At 45.2% G+C, this 20,084-nt stretch overlaps 1 protein-coding gene across 1 annotated transcript in view; it reads left to right on the forward strand.

Annotated features, from left to right (window-relative positions):
• The first annotated feature begins 17,600 nt into the window (after positions 1 to 17,600).
• IL17RD (interleukin 17 receptor D) overlaps positions 17,601 to 20,084 on the forward strand; it is a 62,648-nt gene continuing 60,164 nt past the window's right edge. The window contains exon 1 of the mRNA XM_021695116.1: positions 17,601 to 17,726. Within this exon, the coding sequence (XP_021550791.1) occupies positions 17,601 to 17,726 (126 nt within the window). The remainder of the gene's footprint in view (positions 17,727 to 20,084) is intronic.

Genomic DNA, 20,084 nt, shown 5'->3' on the forward strand with positions numbered 1-20,084 from the left:
GCATTTTATCGTTCCTGCTTGCATTTCCTTCTGTTACAGTTATTTTATCCTTTCCTCACCTTTTGTTGTTGTTTCAAGATCAAAATGTTCTTTTTATTATGAAAATGATATAGTCTCAATATTTTTTAAAATGATTTTATTTATTTATTTGACAGAGAGAAACACAGTGAGAGAGGGAACACAAGCAGAGGGATTGGGAGAGGGAGAAGCAGGCTCCCCGCCGAGCAGGGAGCCCGATGTGGGGCTCGATCCCAGGACCCTGGGATCATGACCCGAGCCGAAGGCAGACGCTTAACCGACTGAGCCACCCAGGCGCCCCAGTATATTCTCAATATTTAAAATGCAAACAATACAGGAAAGTAAAAAGAAGAAATCAATCATCAGCAATCTCGCCGCCGTGAGATGCTACTGTCCTTCCAGACATTCTGTGCTTGAGGACACATGCAGTTCGCCCAGGTACTATCCTATGCATGCTACTTTATAATGTGCTTTTTTCACTGTATAAAGTATCATTCCAGGTGCATACAAGATGTGCATTCGATGAGGGGAATTTGAATCTCACTCAGCCAGATTTCTTTGCTGTTTGTGCAAATTTCCTCAAAGGGAGACTTTCAAAAGGTATAGCTTTCGAGTCTATAAAGTTAGAAAACACAAGTAATTTTCCTAAAGAGTGGGAAAGGGCTTAGGAGATTTAAAAATTAAAAACCAGAAAATATACTCCAACCGAAGGAGTTACAAAACAAGTGTAGTAATTTCCTCCCAGAAGGGAATGTGACACCTAGACAAAATTACGTTGTTTATTTTGCATGGTCTTAACTTAAACTATACAAAAAACAGAGTGGTGGCAGGAAGTGCCTTTTTGTGTCCCCGGAGGGGATGGGTCTCCCCAAGCGAAGCCTCTGGATATCTCAGGATTAAGCCAAGAATCCTCAGAGCAACTTGCCCAAAACACTAATTGTATTTTTGTCTCTGTCTTTGATTAGTGGCTTAGTCAGCTTTCTGGCTCATTATCATTTTAATCTTTGTTATTATTATTATTATTATTAAAGTACTAAGGCTAAGACTTTAGGTTTATTTTTTATTTTCCCCTAGAGGAAAATAATTTAAATACAAACTTGAAGGTATTTTATATACTCTTTATCTTTGTTAACATCAAGTTAACAACCTTGATGTGGGAATGTTGATTTTTTTTCTACCTCAGTCATCAAATGGTTTAAACAGAAAGCAAAGGCTTCGGGATACCTGGACTCTGTCCTTTGCCATTAGTTGCTTTCCTTGGGTTGAATATCCATCCTACAGCTCAGCAAAGAAAAAAATCGAAGTAGAAAGTGTATATTGGGGTTTACTTTCAGTGATCTACTGTGTTAGAGCAGAACTGGTCAAATATTAACTGTAGAGTACAGGTAGTTGATATATGGTGTTCACTGTAAACCCAGGTCTTAAGTTACTGTGTTACTTATGTTACTTGCTTTTATTAACAGATAGCAAGCCTTCGCAAGCAGACAACATTTAGGAAAGGATTCTTACATTTAGTAGGAGAGGGAGAGGTGGAGACTGTCATTTCTGGAATTTTCTCTAGGAAGGACAGATACTGAGTGTGTGAGGGTGTCACCTGTTTCCCCAATAGGTTGTAGTCTCTTTCTAAGGATTTTGAGATTTAATTAATGTAGTCGATGTTTTATTTGTTCATTTTAATTTTAAAGAATATTACACAAATAACACATGAATACTGAAAAAGCAAACACATTGCAGATAAAAATTCCTTTTAAAACTTACCCCCACCCCAAATCTCCAGTCTCCTCTGCCCCAGCCAGCCCCTGCCAAATGAAATCACTTTTTCAGTTTGATATACATGCTTCCAAACATTCTTCTTACATATATATATATATACACACACATATACATATACATGTATATAAAGATATATATCTATAAAATATGTGGTGTTGTTTTATTTCTTGATTTTTCATAAGTTGCATTATTCCATATTTATCATTCCAAAACTAGCTTTCTCCCCACCCACTCATCAACATGTCTTAGAGCTTTTATTCTAAGCTCCTCATAACTCTACATTATTAAAACAAACAGCCCTGCTGAATTGTATAGGGTGCCAGGTTGGCTATTCTGTGTATGTTTTTAGCTATTTCCCTATTGATAGACATTAAGATTGTTTCTGATTATTTTTTTCTTTTCACCACTAAAAACAACAAGACAGAAAACAAGTTTGTCCATATCTACCTATGTACAAATATGACTTTTTTCCCTGAGGTTAAATATTCAGTGGAATGGCCATGCAGAAGAAATTAGAAATTATTCATGTTTTGTTTTAATAGACATGACCAGTTTTCCCTACAACATGACTTTCAGTGGTCAACTCCAGCAAATATTTCTTTTTATTAAGCTTTGGAATGGGCTTACCCTGGGCTCCAGACAAAGCAGAGACAGGAGGGCTATGAGCTGGAGTCTTTGCCTTCTAAGAAGGCTTAAGACTCATGTCTGGGGGACACCTGGGTGGCTCAGTTGGTTAAACATCTGCCTTCTGCTAGGGGTCGCGGTCCCAGGGTCCTGGGATCGAGCCCCGTGTCAGGCTCCCTGCTCAGTGGGGAGTCTGTTCTCCCTCTCCCATTCCCTGTGCTCTCTCTCTCTCTCTCTGTCAAATAAATAAGATCTTAAAAAAACAAAAAACAAAAAAACCAAAACTCATCTATGGGTCCCCATATATCAACTGGCAAAAGAAAGGCTAAACCAGAAGGTAAAAAAGATTAGTTATTTGTAGAAGGTGGATGGACAGAAATGGGACATGAAGGAGGGAATGGAAACAGGTATTAGAAATGAGGTGGCCACAACACTCCTCTGAGTATATCTAAGCCCTTTCATGTGGCTGTGACTCTTAGAACCAGGGTAATGGTTTACATCCTCCCAGAATAAATAAATCATTCAAATCAACCAGGATGAGGAAAGAACCCAACATGGAACACCAATAATAAGGACTCTAAGTGTATTACAGATAAAGACTATAACTACCCTGGAGGAGATAGGGAAGAAAACACCTAACCTAAGTCACTGAAAAATGATATTTTGGATACTATAAAACTAACTATGCTCTTTTCTTCTCCAGCTGCTTGAAGCTTGGTTGCCATCATGAATGACGCAGTCACTGTGCGGACCAAGAAGTTCAGGACCAACTGACTACTTCAGCGGAGACAGATGGTCATTGATGTCCTTCACCCCGGAAAGGCAACAGTACCTAAGACAGAAATTCGGGAAACTAGCCAAAATGTACAGGACCACACCAGATGTCATATTTGGATTTGGATTCAGAACCCATTTTGGTGGTGGCAAGACAACTGGCTTTGGCATGATTTATGATTCCTTGGATTATGCAAAGAAAAAATGAACCCAAACATAGACTTGCAAGACAAGGCCTGTAGGAGAAGGAAAAGACATCAAGAAAACAGCAAAAGGAACACAAGAACAGAATGAAGAAAGTCAGGGGGACTGCAAAAGCCAGTGTTGGTGCTGGCAAAAAGCGAGCTGGAGATTGGACACCAGAAGGAAGAAGGATGCTGCAGTGGCTTTAACTGTGGTGATTGTGCATATTTTTCACGAGAGGATGAATGAACTAAGAACGTTAATGTGTCTGGTTGTTTGAAAAAAAATGACTAAGTATGGAAGGCCTGTACACAGAGGTTGTAGTTTGGTCAGTAAACCTGTTCCTCTCTGTGGGTCTCACAGGGGAATGAGTTAACAATTCTGAAACTGTTTTATGTGCAGACTAGTCTGGGTCCAATTAGGAGACAGAAACCACAGTCATTTGAACAGGGAAAGTTTAATAAAAAGAATTATTAACTATAACAAGAGAATGGAGAAATGAGTGATGGGCTTGTAAGAAGTAGAGAGAACTCTAAGGAACATAGGAATAGCATATAGAAGGAGCACCCACCGCTTAGGACTGAGAGACAACCCAGGGAAAAGACTCGCTCCTCTAGGGCAGAGATCTAGACCGAGTTGGAGAGGCCATGGCTCACCGAATAGCAGAGAAGCCATTGCAGTGCCGTACTATCAGAACTTGCCAGAAACCCACTCCCTGTGGTTTCAGGAAAACTGTTCACAGGGAGGCATCTCACTGGAGGCACTCTACTATGTAACTGTCCGAAAAGGATACCAGGGAAAGCCGCCAGGCACTGGTGCTTCTGGATGCTGGGTACTGCAGAAGCCACAGCTAGAATCTGGTATTGGGGAAGCTGTCTACACGGCAGGAGCCAGACATTGGAGAAGCTGCCTGCAGGGCAGATGCTGGAGGAGCCGCCTACACTGCAGGAAGCCTATAGAAGGAACACATCAGACCAGGTCTTCCTCCTTTCTCCTGCAATGTCTCTCCATCGCCCTCTACTGACAAAATTCAACATGGTCAGCTGACGAAGGAAAATATTTAAATAGACTGGCTTCATTTTTGCATACCAGATAATGAAGGATGAATTTGGATTTGAGGGACAAGAAACGGAAAACTGGCAGAGTCCACCCCTTTGCCTACTCACCTTCCATAGACTCCCTTTTACACACATTTGAACTCTCATATAACAAAACCTCTCTATAATTCCACCTAACAAGATCCAGCTTTTTATCTTAAAATGAAGAAATTTTCTTGCTCTCTGCCAAATGAGGAAACAGTCCCAATCAACAGTTATTGTATCCGTCACTGACTATGTTAATTAACTCTTAAATTCATAGTCCCACTGCATAGTCTGTTACCTAAAATCTAAACTGTAAAGTCAGCTTCAGCAATTTGTATGCAAAATAAAAACGGGAAGAAGGAGAAAGAAGAAGAAAATGGTTAGCATATACAAATAAACACATATGTATGACAAGCAAATAAAATGGTTCTATAATTGGTCATAAGGCTGTAACTGATATCTATGACTTTCGTCTTCACTACACGTTCGCTATCTCCCTCACCCTCAGGCAAAACCTTAGCTAGTTGGGGTGACCCAAACCTTAATTCCCAGTGACTCTAGGTACTTAATTGTACCTGCTTTTCTTGGCTGCTTTAATTTTCCATTAACCTTTACTATTAGGCATGGAAGTCCTAAGAGGTGCCCTGGAGAACCCCTGAGTATACATGGATAAAGAAATAAATTTAGGTGTATGTATATATGTGTGCACGGATATATTTCCCAGCTCTGTTTGATAAGAGTGCCTAGACACAATGAAGTCCCAGTAGCAATGAGCACACTTAGTGTCCAGATCTTGGTTTCAAAAGATGATTCTCCAATAAAAAGAACCAGAAATCCTTGAAGAAATGATTGAGTCTAGCTAGCACTGGGACAGGGAAAATACAAGATGAACCCACAAAATAAATATTCATTAGCCCATGTTTGTGAATTAAATAACTGAATAAATAAATTAGTGGGGGAAAGGGACAGGAGAATTTCAATTAACAAGTGTAGAAGGAATAAGGGAAATAGAAAAATCAGCACTAGAACATCACAGTAATGATTGTTGCATGCAAGATCCACTCATGGATGCTAAAATTAGCTAGCAAAAGTTTGAGGGTAACAAGATATTTGTGTCATTTAAAAGTATCACCACTAAGAAATTAGAAAGAGAAGATAGTAACTTCATAGTGGAGACACCTGGCAGACACCATCTTAACCAAGTGATCAAAAGTAAAGTTAGAAGGGCACCTGGCTGGCTCAGTCAGTAGAGCCTGATCTCGGGCTCGTGAGTTCAGGCCCCATGTTGGGTGTAGAGTTTACTTAAAAAAAGTAAAATAAGACATAGTGACACCATGTACCCCTGATATGATACACCACATCATTTCTCTGGCATTCTTACCAAAATTTCATAACTTGAATCCATTCTTGAAAAAACATCAGACAAATACAAATTAAGGGACATTTTTGAATACTCTTCAAATGTGTCAAGGTCATGAAAGGCTGAGGACTTCCAGAGATTAGAGACTAAGGAGACATGACAACTAAATGCACTGCAGGTTTCTGGATAGATCCTGCATCAGAAATAGGACTTTAGTGGACCACTGATACTACGTGACAAGAATGACACTTCAATTCTGTGGTCTTCCTCTCAAAAACCCATAACCCCATCTACTCATGAGAGAAACATCAGACGGATTGCAATTGAGGAGCAGCCTACAAAATACCTGATCAGTACTCAAAACTGTCAAGGTCATCAAAAACAAGGAAAGTTGAAGAAACTGTCCCAGCCCAGAGGCTCCTCATGAGGATGACAACTAAATGAGATGTGGTATCCTGGATGGGATCCTGGAACAGAAAAGTGGCATTACAGAAAAAAGAAAAAATCTGAATAAAGTATGGGCTTTAGTTAATAATAATGTATCAATATGGATTCATTTATTGTGGCAAATATACCATACTAATGTAAAATGTTAAAAGAAGTGGAAACTGGGTAGGAGTACATGGGAACTCAGGACTATCTTTTCAGTTTTTCTGTGAATTTCAGACAATTCTAAAATTTAAAAATTTATTTTTAAAAAAGGGACATTATTAGTAGGGAGAATGGCAAAATTCCAATAACATCTATAGATTACTCAGTAGTATTACATTGTTTCTGGTTTCTATAATTGGGCTATGGTTATATAAGAGGTTACATAAGAGGTTAGGGGAAGCTGGGTGGAGCGTATACAGGTACTCTTTGAACTATTTTTGCAACTTTTCTGTAAATATAAAAATATTTCAAAACCAGTTTTTTTTATACGAGCTTGAAATGTTGCCACTTTTAAAAAAAAAGGACTCCAATCTATGGCCTCGCACACCACTCTCAACATTGGCCTCACAACAATATATGCATACTTTTAAAGGTACAAACTATGTTGAGAGTAGCCAATGTACATATGGCTCAATTTTATGGAAAGCAGTTTGGAAGTCATGAACAAAGCTGGAAGCACAACCAAGGCAATAAATGAGACCGCCTGGAGAGTCCCAGGGAAACATTGTGAGACATTACATAATGGCCGCCAGCAGGAATGGAAGAATTTATTTTAGGTTTCTAATTTAAAAATATATATTTATGTGCACTGGGGAAGGCCAGTGGAAGTCATTGTCTGACCTCTCCAGAGAAGGGAGGGTGCGCCATTGTCCCCGGACCCTGGCCACCCCTGCCCCCACACCCCCAGCCTATGCTAACCTGCAGGGCATTCACACCTCTGGGGCGGCTACGAATCTGCTGCCTCGGAGGAGGAGGAGGAAGAGGCCTGGCTCAGAGGGTGCTTGCAGACCCCTGGGGGTTCTCTGTACGGTTTTGTTCCTGGTGTGAGGCTGACTTCTCTTGCTCATGAACTTGGCTCAATGCCTTGCTTTGTGTCTGTTTTTGCAATCTGTCACTCCCTTGCTCCATCTCTATTGAAATTTAGCTCTAGAATTTCCTGCTTGAGGGCCTTAGGTTGGGAGACTGGAGTCAGGGCATACTGTGCTTTTTTTTTTTTTTTTTTACAACTGAGAGGCACTGTTTGGCCCATCCCCACAGGGAGGGCATCCCCTACGTGGCTCTGACACCTGGGGTTGTTGCCTGCTGCTTCTAGGTGTGCAAGTTATTCAACTGTGAGGCTCTTCCCCCACTAGCATTAATTCCAGAGGAGTAGAGAAGATGCGCCCTGCAACTGTAAAATGAGCATCCTGTGTTTCTTCCTTCCCTTCTGTCCTTTTCCCCCACGTGCATCGGCAGTTCCTGTTCCCCGCCGTTTGCCCTGAACTAGTTCCTGCTAAAATGTAAACTGGGGCAGCTAGGGCCTGAGCAGATACTTTGAAACTCTTTTTTCCCCTTGGCTTCTGTGATGGTTAGGGTTTTTTTGTTTGTTTGTTTGTTTGTTTAAAGATTTTATTTATTTATTTGACAGAGAGACAGCAAGAGAGGGAACAAGCAGGGGGAGTGGGAGAGGGAGAAGCAGGCTTCCCGCCGATGCGGGGCTCGATCCCAGGACCCTGGGACCATGATCTGAGCCGAAGGCAGACGCTTAACGACTGAGCCACCCAGGCACCCCTGTGATGGTTAGTTTTATGTGTCAACTTAACTGGGTTAAAGGATGCCCAAATAGCTGGTAAAACATTGTTTCTGGATGTGTCTGTGAAGGTGTTTCCAGAAAAAAATTAGCATTTTAATTGGTGAATTGACTAAAGCAGATGGCCCTCCCCAGTGCAGGTGGGCATTATCCAACTGGTTGAGTAGAACAAAAGGCAGAGGAAAGGCGAATTCTCTCTCTCTCTGCTTGAGCTGAGACATCCATCTTCTCTTGCCCTTGGGCACTGGCACTCCCGGTCTCAGACTTTCAGATACAGTTTGGGACTTACATCATCAGCTCCCAGTTCTCAGACCTTTGGACTTGGACTGATTACACCACCAGCTTTCCCGATTCTGCAGCTGGCAGACAGCCAACTGTGGGACTTCTCAGCCTCCATGACTGCATGAACCAATTCCTATAATAAACCTCCTCTTATATACATCTCTATATATCCTATTGGTTCTGCTTCTCTGGAGAAGCCTAACTAAGACCACTCCCTCTTGGTTGTCTTCCTGTCCCTCTGAACCCTCTTTTCACGGTTCATTATCTCTAGCTTCTTCTTATACCCCAGCCTTCGAAACAGAGTTGGAAGAGGAAGATTGGCGTTCATGGTGCAGCATCGTCTCCAACTAGCTGTGTGTCATTCAGGCAAACTGGGAAACCTTTGTGAGCCTCAGATCCTTTACCTGTTAAGTGGAGCTCTCAATGGGTGCCTGGAAGGCTCAGGAGGCTGTGCTAAGTGTGAGGTACTGCCCAGGAGAATGAGTTCCCTGAGGGCAGGGACCTCATGACCTTGAGCATGTTCTATTCCAATGCCTTGCACAGTGCCTGGAATACAGTAGGTACTCAATAAATGCTTGCTAAATTAACAATTGAATCTAAAAATGCTAGTCATTATGATTATGCATTTGTGTATGTCACAAGCCATATATCACTTAGGTTCAAGATGGTACTGGAAAAAAATTTTTTTAAATCTGATAGTAGAAGGCAAATGGAGAGCTAAAATTTATAGGTGCAATAATTTGAGAAATTAAATGGCTGAGTTGCATGGTCGCTCCAGATTGTTTATTTACTCTGTCTCATTGAGTGGCTTAGTGGGGTCTCTTTCCTCTTGACGTATGTGACCTGTCTGGGATCTTTGTTTCTGGACATTGATTACCCAGTTGGAATCCTAACCTGCTGATGCAGCATGCCCATTTCCTTAAGAATAATTTTAGGGCGCCTGTGTGGCTCATTTGGTTAAGCATCTGCCTTCAGCTCAGGTTATGATCTCTGAGTCCTGGGATCAAGTCCCACATCATCATCGTCATCGTCGTCGGGGCTCCCTGCTCAGTGGGGAGCCTGCTTCTCCCTCTCCCTCTGCTCCTCCCCTGCTCCCCCACTAGCTACCTCCCCACACACCTGCTCACTGTTCTTGCTCTCTCTTCCTCTGTCTCTCAAATAAATAAAATCTTTAAGAAAAGAGAGAGAATAATTTTAGAGAAGTCTAGAAAAGCTGGTTCCATTTTAAAAGTTCACAAATTCATAAAAGGCATTTGGAAAAAAACAGAAAACTATTCCATAGAGAGATAAGAGAAGGAATGACCTCCTTTAAGCAAGAACAGGATGTTCTGCAAAAGGGACAATCACTAAATAAGAAAGAGCTGCTCTTGGATATTAAGAAATATAATAATCAAAATTAAAATTCATTAGATTTTGAAGATCTAGTTGAAGAAATTTTCTAAAGCATGGAACAAAGTGACTAGAGATGGAAAATTGTCAATAATGACAAGAAAATTGAAGGATAAACTTAGCATACCTATCACCCAGCTCAGGATTTTCATAAAGAGTAAGCAGAGGAGGGACGCCTGGGTGGCTCAGTTGGTTAAGCGTCTGCCTTCGGCTCAGGTCATGATCCTGGAGTCCTGGGATCGAGTCCCACATCGGGCTCCCTGCTCAGCGGGGAGTCTGCTTCTCCCTCTGCCCCTCCCCCTTCTCGTGCGCTCTCTCTCATTCTCTCTCTCTCAAATAAATAAATAAAATCCTTAAAAAAAAAAAAAAAGAAGCTAATGAAGAATATGCCCCACTAAAATGAGTGAGAAACCCGGGGCACCTGGGTGGCTCAGGAGGTTAAGAATCCAACTCTTGATTTCGGCTGAGGTCATGACCTCAGGATCATGAGATCGAGCCCCAGCCCCAGCTCCAACTCTGTGCTCCCTCTGTGAGGAGTCAGCTTGAGATTCTCTCTCTCCCTCTCCCTCTGTCCCTCCCCCACTCTCTCTCTGTCTAAATAAGTAAAATCTAAAACAAACAAACAAACAAAATGAGTGAGAAACCCTCAAAGATCCAGAAAATAGGATTCTAACAACAGAGAGAAGAAAAGGGAAGGACAGCTGGGCAGCAGACCTGAAGAATATACAACCTTGACGGGGGTAGGAATTCCTGAAAAAAATCCTGAGAGAAAAGCTAATGTCTCTGACCATGTGCAGAGTTGTATGGGAAAATTTAACAAGGGTTATATTAAAAAGGTAAATACTAACTACACACACATACACACAAACCAAAAAAAGTTGTAACAAGAAAGGAAATATTATCATAAAACACTACTTGCCTTTAAGGTGAATAATGTTTCATAGTTATTATCACAGTAATATAAACACTGAATATTGGTTTAACCAAAATTGTAATTTATTAGTCAGGATTCCCAAAAATGAAACAATTCTCAAATGGGATAATTTGAGGAAAATTTCATAAAAGAGGCTTTGATGGCAGGGTGAAAAGAAACCACAAAGGAAGGTGCGGTACCAGTATGAGGGGCTATTACCCACCCTCTCTTCCCCCCTAATACACAGACCTGAGGAGGCAAGGGGGTGGGAGCAGTTCTCGGAAACTGGAACGAGTACCTGACAGCAGAGCCAGACTTGCAGCTCCCACAGCAACCTAACGTGGTAACTGAGGGCAGAAATACCTTTACTCTCTCCCTCCTCCCCCCCCCAACTGCCTGCGCCCCACAATGACCCAACCCACCCTGAAGACTGAGGGGCAGAAAGCCCATTGATGGGGTCTGTACAGGTCAGAAGGGTTCTGGAAGGCAGAGGAAGACATCAGGACAAACCTTAGTGGGTGGATAGAGGAAGGGAATGAAAGAGAACACAATTCTCATGTGTCATAAAGAGCAGGAAGTTAGGAGCTAGTCTCTAAATCGGTCAGTCAAGAAAGGCAAGATCAACATATGATCTAGATATATGGCAGCAAACACCAGAAAACAGCAAAAAGAGTTGAAACAAGGTACTCTGGGGAGTGAGAGTGACAAGGGACAGGTCAGAGGACTACTGTTTTCTTTTTGCATCTATTAGAACAAATAAGACGTTCAAAACTTTGTATATGTATAACCTTGATTAAAGTAAAAAAATAATAACATCCAGTCTAATCCTGAGAAAAACATCAGACAAATCCCAACAGAGGGGCATCCTACAAATACCTAATGTATGCTCTTCAAAAGTGTCAGGGTCATCAAATACAAGGGAAGTCTGAGAAATGGTCAGTCAAAAGGACCCTGAGACATGACAACTAAATGTTATGTGGTATCCTGGGTGGGATGCTGGAACAGAAAAAAGATATGAGGTAAAAACTAAGGAAATCTGAATAAAGTTTGGACTTTCATAATGATAATGTATCTATATTGGTTTATTAATTGTAACAAATGTACTATACTACTAATGTAATATGTTAATAATAAAGGAATCTAGGGACAGGGTATATGGGAACTCTTTTCATTTTTTCTGTAAATTTAAAGTCGTTCTAAAAATAGTCTATTAAAAATAATAAGGAACTTTACAGTAGAAATAACCTTAAATGACAAGAAAACTATGCATTTTATTTTATTTGTATTATTTAGAAATTTAGTAGGGTTGGATGTTTTTCCATGTTTTCTAATGATTTTTTTGCATTCAAAACATTAAATCCCAGAATTTCAACAGTGATCTTAGTTATTTATTCATTCAACAAGTACGTATCAAATGCCAGCTACACACAGGGTAATACTCTGTGCACAATACTTGGGACACAGGGACCTTTTCAAAATACAGTCCTGCCATTGCCCTTAAACCTCTCAGAAGTTGCTGGGTACTCTTAGATTCAAAGCAGGGTACAAAGTCCTGCCCACCTATCCCTGCAGGCCTCTTGAGCTCATCTTGTACCATGCTTCCACACCTCACTGCTCTCCAATCACACTGGCCTCCTTTGGTTCCTTGGTTCCCAGTCCCCTCAGGACCTTTGCATATGCTGCTCCCTCTGACTAGAACACTCTTCCTGTCTTTGCTCCCCTCCCATTTGCCCAGGTATCTCAGCTCAGATATCACTTCCTTAGAGACTTGTAATTATCCCTGGTCATGCAGTTGAGTAATGCCAGTGTCCCCCTTGGAATGTTTGCTTGTTGGTTCTAAGACAGCTGGGACAGTGTCTTGTTGTGAGCAGTATCTGATTTTCCCTACTGGTCCCCGGCTTCTGGCATAATGCCTGATGTCATGCAAGGACTCCATCGGTACTTGTTGAATGAATGAGTGAGTGAATGTTAAACAGGATATGGTTCCTAGCCGTCCAGTCTAGTCTAGATCCAAACCAGGATGTTAGCTCCTGACTACTGACTACTGACTGGGTAGTTAGTAGTTAACTCCTTAGCTACTGCCTGAGTTCCAGCTGCCCCTGGGCCTGGCTGCATCAACTCCTGGCCTACTGCTTGCAATAGTAACGTTCACGGACCCTCAGAGCCATTTGTTTACTTCAGACACACAAAAACCCACCGAAGTCTGCATCCCCATCACTCCTGTGTGGCCACCTTAAAAAAACTGACATTCAGAGAGGCTAGGAGAATTGCTCAAAGCCACATGGTTACTGAAAGCCCATATTTGTTGCCGAAAGCCCATATTTCACCTAGTTTTCTTACCGCCTCCTGAACTCTACTTACCCCCAAACTTAGCACCAGCTCTGGTAACAGCGAGCACTTGCACCTGCACCGGGGGTTTTGTCCCGGGATGATATGCTCGCGGGGCGGCGCCGTCCGAGATTGTTCGAGCGTCTCCGACCTGGACCACGCGCGCCCCCTAGCGGTTACCGTGGAGCCTGGGCGCCCCTGTCCCCTTTCCCTCCTGGGGAAAAAAATGGGAAGTGGCGCTGCACTCATGAATTCTGTTTTGTGGCAGCAGAACCCACCGCCCCCGGCACTCTGGGGGTGAGGGCCCGTGGATTCCGGGGCGTGGGGTTCGGTCATCCTCTCCAGGTCTAACGCCCGTCCTCGTTCCGAGCGTCTGGGCAGTCTGGGAGGAATCAAGACCAGTTTGGGAAGGCTGCGGGGCGCCCCAAGCAGAGACTGTGTGTGTGTGTGTGTGCGTGTGTGTGTGTGTGTGTGTGTGTAGGGGGGGGCGGGGTGGAGGGGGGCGGGTGAAGGGACACCTACTTCGTGGGAGCCAAGACTGCCCCTGGCCAGACTGGCATCCAGCCAGCCTCTATAGAGGGCTCTGACAGAGGCTGGGGCTCTCAGCACCATGGTGCTCCCCCAGAGCCTCGGGAAACTTGCACCCCCTCAGCCTGCTGAGAGCCTGGCGGGGGGGGAGGGGCACTCTTTGCCTTTAATGTCTTGATTAGTATATAAAACATACTACTTGAGTAATACCAAAAATAAATTAGAATTTTGGCCCACTGCTTCTAACCACTGCTTATTAAAATGGTCTTCTCTGCTAAAAATGATTTCAGGATACAAATTATTTCCATCATCACTTTATCCTTTCTTATGTTTCTGGGGATAATTTGACGCCTAACAAAATCCAGTCTTTGTGTTAAGGGTTTTTCTTATCTGGTTAGATTCTAGGTAAATTGGGGAAGTATATTTGCATTTCATCAACAGCTTATTTAAAGGTGATTTAATCTGTTTAATCCCTAGCATCATCCCAAACAGGAGTGGAGGCAGCAACAGTTTCTTGCCCACTGATGTGTGCCCGTAAGAGAGCCAGGCACTAGGGGCAGAGAGGTGAATCAGTCAGGGATAGTGAGGGGTGGCTGAAATTGTGACTGGAGCCCAGGCAATCGACTGTGGTAGGTGAGCCCATGTATTGTATTTGAGGACGGCCTCATCCTCCTGTCACCTACACAGCTGGGCTCAGCTGTGGTCTGGAGGAAGGTATGGTCCATGGAGGCCATGTAGGGGCCTGGCCCCCTCATTTTATCTCAGCTCTCAGTACAGAGGTTCACTTCCTACAGCCTCATAAATATTCTGAAAGATCCAGGGTAAAAAGAGGGGATGAGAGGCAAAGAATCAATGGAGAAGACCAGAATGGGGAGAATGTTGCCAAATATCAGTTTATTACCTGACCAAATTTGACCCTTTGATGTACGTGGTTCTCCCCCCCATCCCCCATGCTTAAGGCCTCCTTAGAAGGTCAATAGGAGGGCATCTCAGTCCCTGGTCCTGAGGGATATCAGTCTAACAAGTTTTAGAATGGACACTGAGGTCCTTTCTCTCTTGTGTTCTGTAGTGCTTTAGTTGGAGCACTCTGAACTCTGCAGCATGTTTTCAGAAGCTGCCACTTGCCAGGTCGGGCAGTGAGCTGTGGGTTGGCGTGGAGACTGGAAAGGGAACGGGAGTGTTGCTCTGCCTTCCCTGGCCGCTCAGTCATATGGTGATGTGATTAAAACCCAAGAAGAAATGCTCTACTCCCCAGTGCTCTCCTTAAGTCTCTCCCTTAGCCATAAACTCCAAGTACTCTTCCTTTTCCTAGAATCCAATCCTGGAACAAAGAAGAAATGCAAATGGCCACTAAATACGTGGGAACATGGTCCACCTCATTATTAACCAGAAAGGCCAATTAAGATTGCCGTAGATGGGGCTCCTGGCTGGCTCAGGTGGTGGAGCGTGTGACTCTTGATGTCAGGGTTGTGAGTTCAACCCCCTCGATGGGTGTGGAGCCTACTTAAAAAATATTATTTATATAATATTTTAATATATAATATAATATATAATGTATATATTAGAATGCAGTACATACTGAGCAGTTTGGCATTTTAAATGTGTATATAATCTAGCTATTCTTATTCTAGAAATGGATCTTTTTAAAAGATTTTATTTATTTATTTGACAGAGAGAGAGACAGCGAGAGAGGGAACACAGCAGGGGGAGTGGGAGAGGGAGAAGCAGGCTTCCCACTGAGCAGGGAGCCTGATGCGGGGCTTGATCCTAGGACCCCGGGATCATAACCTGAGCCGAAGGCAGACACTTAATGACTGAGCCACCCAGGGGCCCCTCTAAGAATATATCTTAAGAAAATAGTTGAATGGATGCATCAAGAGAAATGTGTGAGGATATTTTTGAATCACTGATTATAAGAGAAGTCCCTCAGGACAGAAGTCCTTCATAGATTATGAAGCATATCTAGGCTGGAATGTTATATAGGTTAAGAAGCTCAAGGAGCAGGCATCCTCATGGTTTCCATGGTGTTTCATCAACACCCATGTGTGGTCCCGGCCTTGTCTCAGCCCCTGGTACCCCTGATATTCATGGTAAACTCCTAAGATTCCCTGCTATGGGAGCTGGGAATGACCCAGAGAGGAGTACCAAGAGTGTCAGGGAGGCCTGGAAAGGAGCAGAGCATTGAACCAACAGCTCCCCCAGAAGGGTAACATTGTGTGAGGTCTATTCAGAGAAGGCTACTCTACAGGCAACTTTCTGTGGATCCTGGTTCTTCTGGATGACCAAGGAAGTTGTGGTGCTTGCTTTCACTGGGTCTGGCTGAATTCCTGAGTATCCCGGCAGTGAGATGAAAAATAAAACATTTCTGTCCTGTGGTGCACATGGACAGGACATCTTAGCACCTGGGTCTTGTGATGGACACTGTTGTTTGGTAAACCCAGTATCCATCCTCGCTTTCTCTGGCAACAGTGCCAGTTTTCTCTGGACAACTGTTGTTTTCCACTTCCAGCCTCTGGGGTTCAGGTGAAGCTGGCTCTGCTCCCTGGTTCCAAAGTGGTCTTGTCAGAGCCAGTCTCCAGGACTTCTGCTAGTTTACTGAGAAGAGTCTTCATTCTCCACGGGGGTAGCATGCCAAACTGGGTCTACTTCTACCTCTGTAGAGAGTTTAAGAACAGAGGTATGTGCAGGGTGTGTGGAGTCATGAGGGAAAGTAGAGGAACACAATGTTAGCAGCAGCTGAACTGTCACCATACTTAGGCCTGACAGACAAGGAGAAGGAGGGGATTCTGGACCCTAGAAGGAGAGAGTCATGTAGAGGAAGACGCCTTTTGGACAGAGTCTCCAAGGTTTACTGAGTCATGTAGAGGAAGACGCCTTTTGGACAGAGTCTCCAAGGTTTACTGAGACAAGAAGACGAAGATGCAGTTGAGTGGGCAAGTCCACACAGCTTGGAGCCAGGTAGTGAAGGCAGAGTGGGAAAAGATAATGTGGGGGGAGGTGGGGCCAGTATGGATTTTATTGTAAATGGTCATTGAATAAATGCCACCACAGAGGATTTTTAATCAGAAGTCAGTGACCTGATTTACCTTTCGGAGATCACTCTGGATTCAAGTGGAGAAATGCATCATATATTGGGATGAAAGTGGAAGGAGGCAATTTAGCCCTTAGGAAGGAAGAGGTGGTAGCAGAGATGAGGGGCAGGGTGGAGGACAGTGAAGTGGTGGGATTCAGGTACAGAGATACAAGTCAAAGTGGGAAGGGGCTCGTGGTGAAGTCATATGACCTTGGCTACTCCACTTCTCTCAGCCTCAGCTTCCTACCCATTTCGCAATGGTAAGTCTGACAAGTGTAGTGGTTAAGAGTATTGTTTTTGCCAGATCTGGATGTGAATCTCAGTAGGTACCAGCTGGGTGACGTTATGCAAGTCGGTTAATGATAGAATGTAGCATTTATTGAGCACTTGCTATGTGCTAAGCAGTAGAATCCTCCCCAGACTAGCATACTTTTTGTTATTCCAGTTTACAGGGGGCAGGAACAGTAACATGGAGAGAGCAAGTCATTTGTCAGAGGTCTCAGCCAGGATTTTTCTAACCATCACATTACCCTCACTTTTCTGTGCCAGAAACTGGGACAAGAATAATACTGACACTTCCCTGTGCGGTTGGGAAGATTCAAGAAGAGGCCTGGCAAATAGTAGGTGCTGATTAAATTATTTTTAAAACCATTATTATTATATTCTTTCTGTTTTCCTGAGTTTATTGCTGGGAGCAGGCATCACTTGGACATATCCCTTGGATTAAAAAAAAGACCTGTCAGGTGAGGGGGAAAAAACTGCAGCTCCCCTCTCCTCACTGGAGATTCGGGGTGTGGCCATAGTTGGGGGTGGACTACAGGGCGGGGCGGGGCCAAGAAAGAGGGCTGGGCTGGAGGGGCGTGGCCAGAGCGCTAAAGTCGGGGGCTGGGGGCGGGGCCCGGAGTGAAAGGGCAGGGCGCGGGCCGGCAGCGCATGCTCGGTGGTGCGGCCAGCTCCGCCGCCGCCGCCGCCGGCGCCACCGCCCACTTAGGGCTGGCCAGAGGCAGGGAGCTGGGGTGCAGAGTAGGGTAGGGCTGGGCGAGCGCACGGCCATGGCCCCGTGGCTGCAGCTCTGCTCCGTCTTCTTCACGGTCAACGCCTGCCTCAACGGCTCGCAGCTGGCCGTGGCCGCGGGCGGCTCCAGCAGAGCGCGGGGCGCGGACACCTGCGGCTGGAGGGTAAGGAGAAACTTCTCGTCGTCCCCAAAAGCGCGGCGGGCGCGGTGCGCACAGGTGCTTGCCGGCAGCCGAACGGGTGCCGACGTGCCTGCCCTACGCCGAGTCAGCGGCAGGGCTGGGATCCCCGCTGCTCCCGCCCTTCTTCCCTCCCTCCCGGGGCGCGCGTCCACCAGCCCCCGCCGGGATGAAAGGGGCCGCCCGACCCCCGGCTTTGTGTTGTTAATGAGGCGCGGCCACTGGCCGGGGTCCGGCTTCCAGAGGGCGAGCGAGAGGGGCGTCCCGCGGCGGGCGGGAGAAGGGCGCCCCACCCTTTGTTCCCGAACCCGTACCACCTTCGCCCCGGGGCTGTGATGCTCCGAGCTGTCCCGACTGGGAGCGTTTTGGAGCAGGAGTGGTCCTGTAGTCCACCCGTCCGGTCCACAACTCTGCAGAGGCCCGGGACTGCCAGGGTGGGGACCCGGAGCGCTGGGGCGGGATGCGCCCCCTCTCGTGGCCGCATTGTTCCTTCTAGGCTGGGCCGTTTTACCCCACTTTCACCCCACCCCCGATTCCTGACTTGCTGGGAAATTTTGCTCCCCGTTCAGCCCTTCGTCTAGCGAATGGTCTCACGGATGACCTACACCCCCTCTCCCTGGCCCCAGCTTGACTTGGCGGATATTTTTCTAGGCCAAAGGAAGGCATGAGTTTGTTACCTCGGTCAGATGCTCCAGAGGAGACTGGAGAGGTGCACAGACTTAGCCTTGTTGTTTGGAGCCTTCTCCCAGTAACTGAGCACTTTGATGCTGTCCCGGGTGGTGGGGCATAGGGTGGGGGGCGGTGTGCGCGGGGATGCTGCGGTCCCCGGTCCCCACCAGGGTTCCTGGGCTTGGGCGGCCCCAGGACCCGGAGACTGCATCTGTCTGCCCCGCACCGCCCACCCAAGCCAGGGCTGCCAGGCGTCAGGGCACTCAAGGCCTTTAGACTTGTGGAGGGCTTGTGAGGGCTTTGCACTCAGGCAGCCACGGACATGACCTTGGCTCTGCTCCTGGGCTCCAGTTTCTCCACCTGAAAAATGGGAATAAATGGGGATTTCCTAGTTATCCCAGCGCTATTGCGCTGAGAGTTGGGTGCTTTACTTAGAACAAGGTTAACTCACCTCTTTTGGGATGTTCTGAATGGCCTCAGCACCGTCAAGGCCTAGGACCTGGCACCCTTTTAGAGTCTCAGGCTGGTGCTTCCAGCTGCCTTGTCCCACATTCAGAGAAACACAGTACAGAAAACCAGGTATGAGCCAGGCAGCTGAGATATCTTCAAACCTAGTAGCCTCACTATAGGGAGCTATAACACACCCTCCCACCACCAACCCCATAGTGAATATAACCTTCCTGTTTGAGTAAAACGTCACATTTTGGTAAAATATCACAATTATTATTTTTTAAGATACCAAGTTTTCCCCAGTTTTTAGATCAAAAAGTTTTCCTTAAGGCTATCTCATATTGACTTATTAATCCTGCTAAACTTTTTGGATTTAAATGGATATTTTGGCTTTTGAATAACTGTAAGAAAATCACATGTATTTTATTTTGAGTTTACAAATGACAGCATAGGTGGATCAGTCCAAGTTGCTGTTTTTCTGCAATCGTCTAAGTAGCTTCATGTGTCAGTTCACAAAGCTTGGGAAGATTTAATGTTTTGGGTATAATAGTGACCCAAAGGAGCTAAGCTGATGGTTTTGTTCTCTATGCCTGTGGGAATGTGTTCATTTCCCCTGTGTACCCCTGCCCCGAATTAATGGTGGCCCCCACCCCAGAAGCCTCACACTCAGGCTGACTTCTTTTCTCTCACCACAACTCCTAGTTGGGGGTGACCTCAACAGCTTTTACCTTGGTCTCACTAATTCTCTCCTTGGATCATTTTCATCCCTTCTTGAATGAGCATGGAAGCCTCTGGGCCATCTCCCAGATTCCACACTCTTCCCAACCTGATGCATGGCTCCTTCCCTCCTGGACTTGCCTTTTGGTGCATCTGATGGAGCCACCAGCTCTCCCCAACCCCTCTTGCCCACCTGCCTTGCATACCTAGCTTTCCAGCCTGTCCCTAACTTTTGTGCCCTTTGCGCTGCTGAGGCATGCTTTCTCTGCTCCTAGGATGCCGTTTCCTCCCCTGAGAACCTTCTGCTTGTCCTAAGACTCAGCTCAGGTGATACCATCTCTGGGAAGCCTTCCCTGAATGCCATTCCCCTTGCTTTTTCTTCTCATGCAGGTCCTTGCACTTTAGTTCTCACCACACTGCATTGTCAATATTTACTCACATCTGTGTCTTAGGACAGGTTTCTTTAGCCAGGCACTTAACCTCATCTTGGTGGCCTCAGAGCCCATA

This window comes from Neomonachus schauinslandi, chromosome 1 (assembly GCF_002201575.2).
Source record: "Neomonachus schauinslandi chromosome 1, ASM220157v2, whole genome shotgun sequence".
In the NCBI taxonomy this organism is placed as follows: domain Eukaryota; kingdom Metazoa; phylum Chordata; class Mammalia; order Carnivora; family Phocidae; genus Neomonachus; species Neomonachus schauinslandi.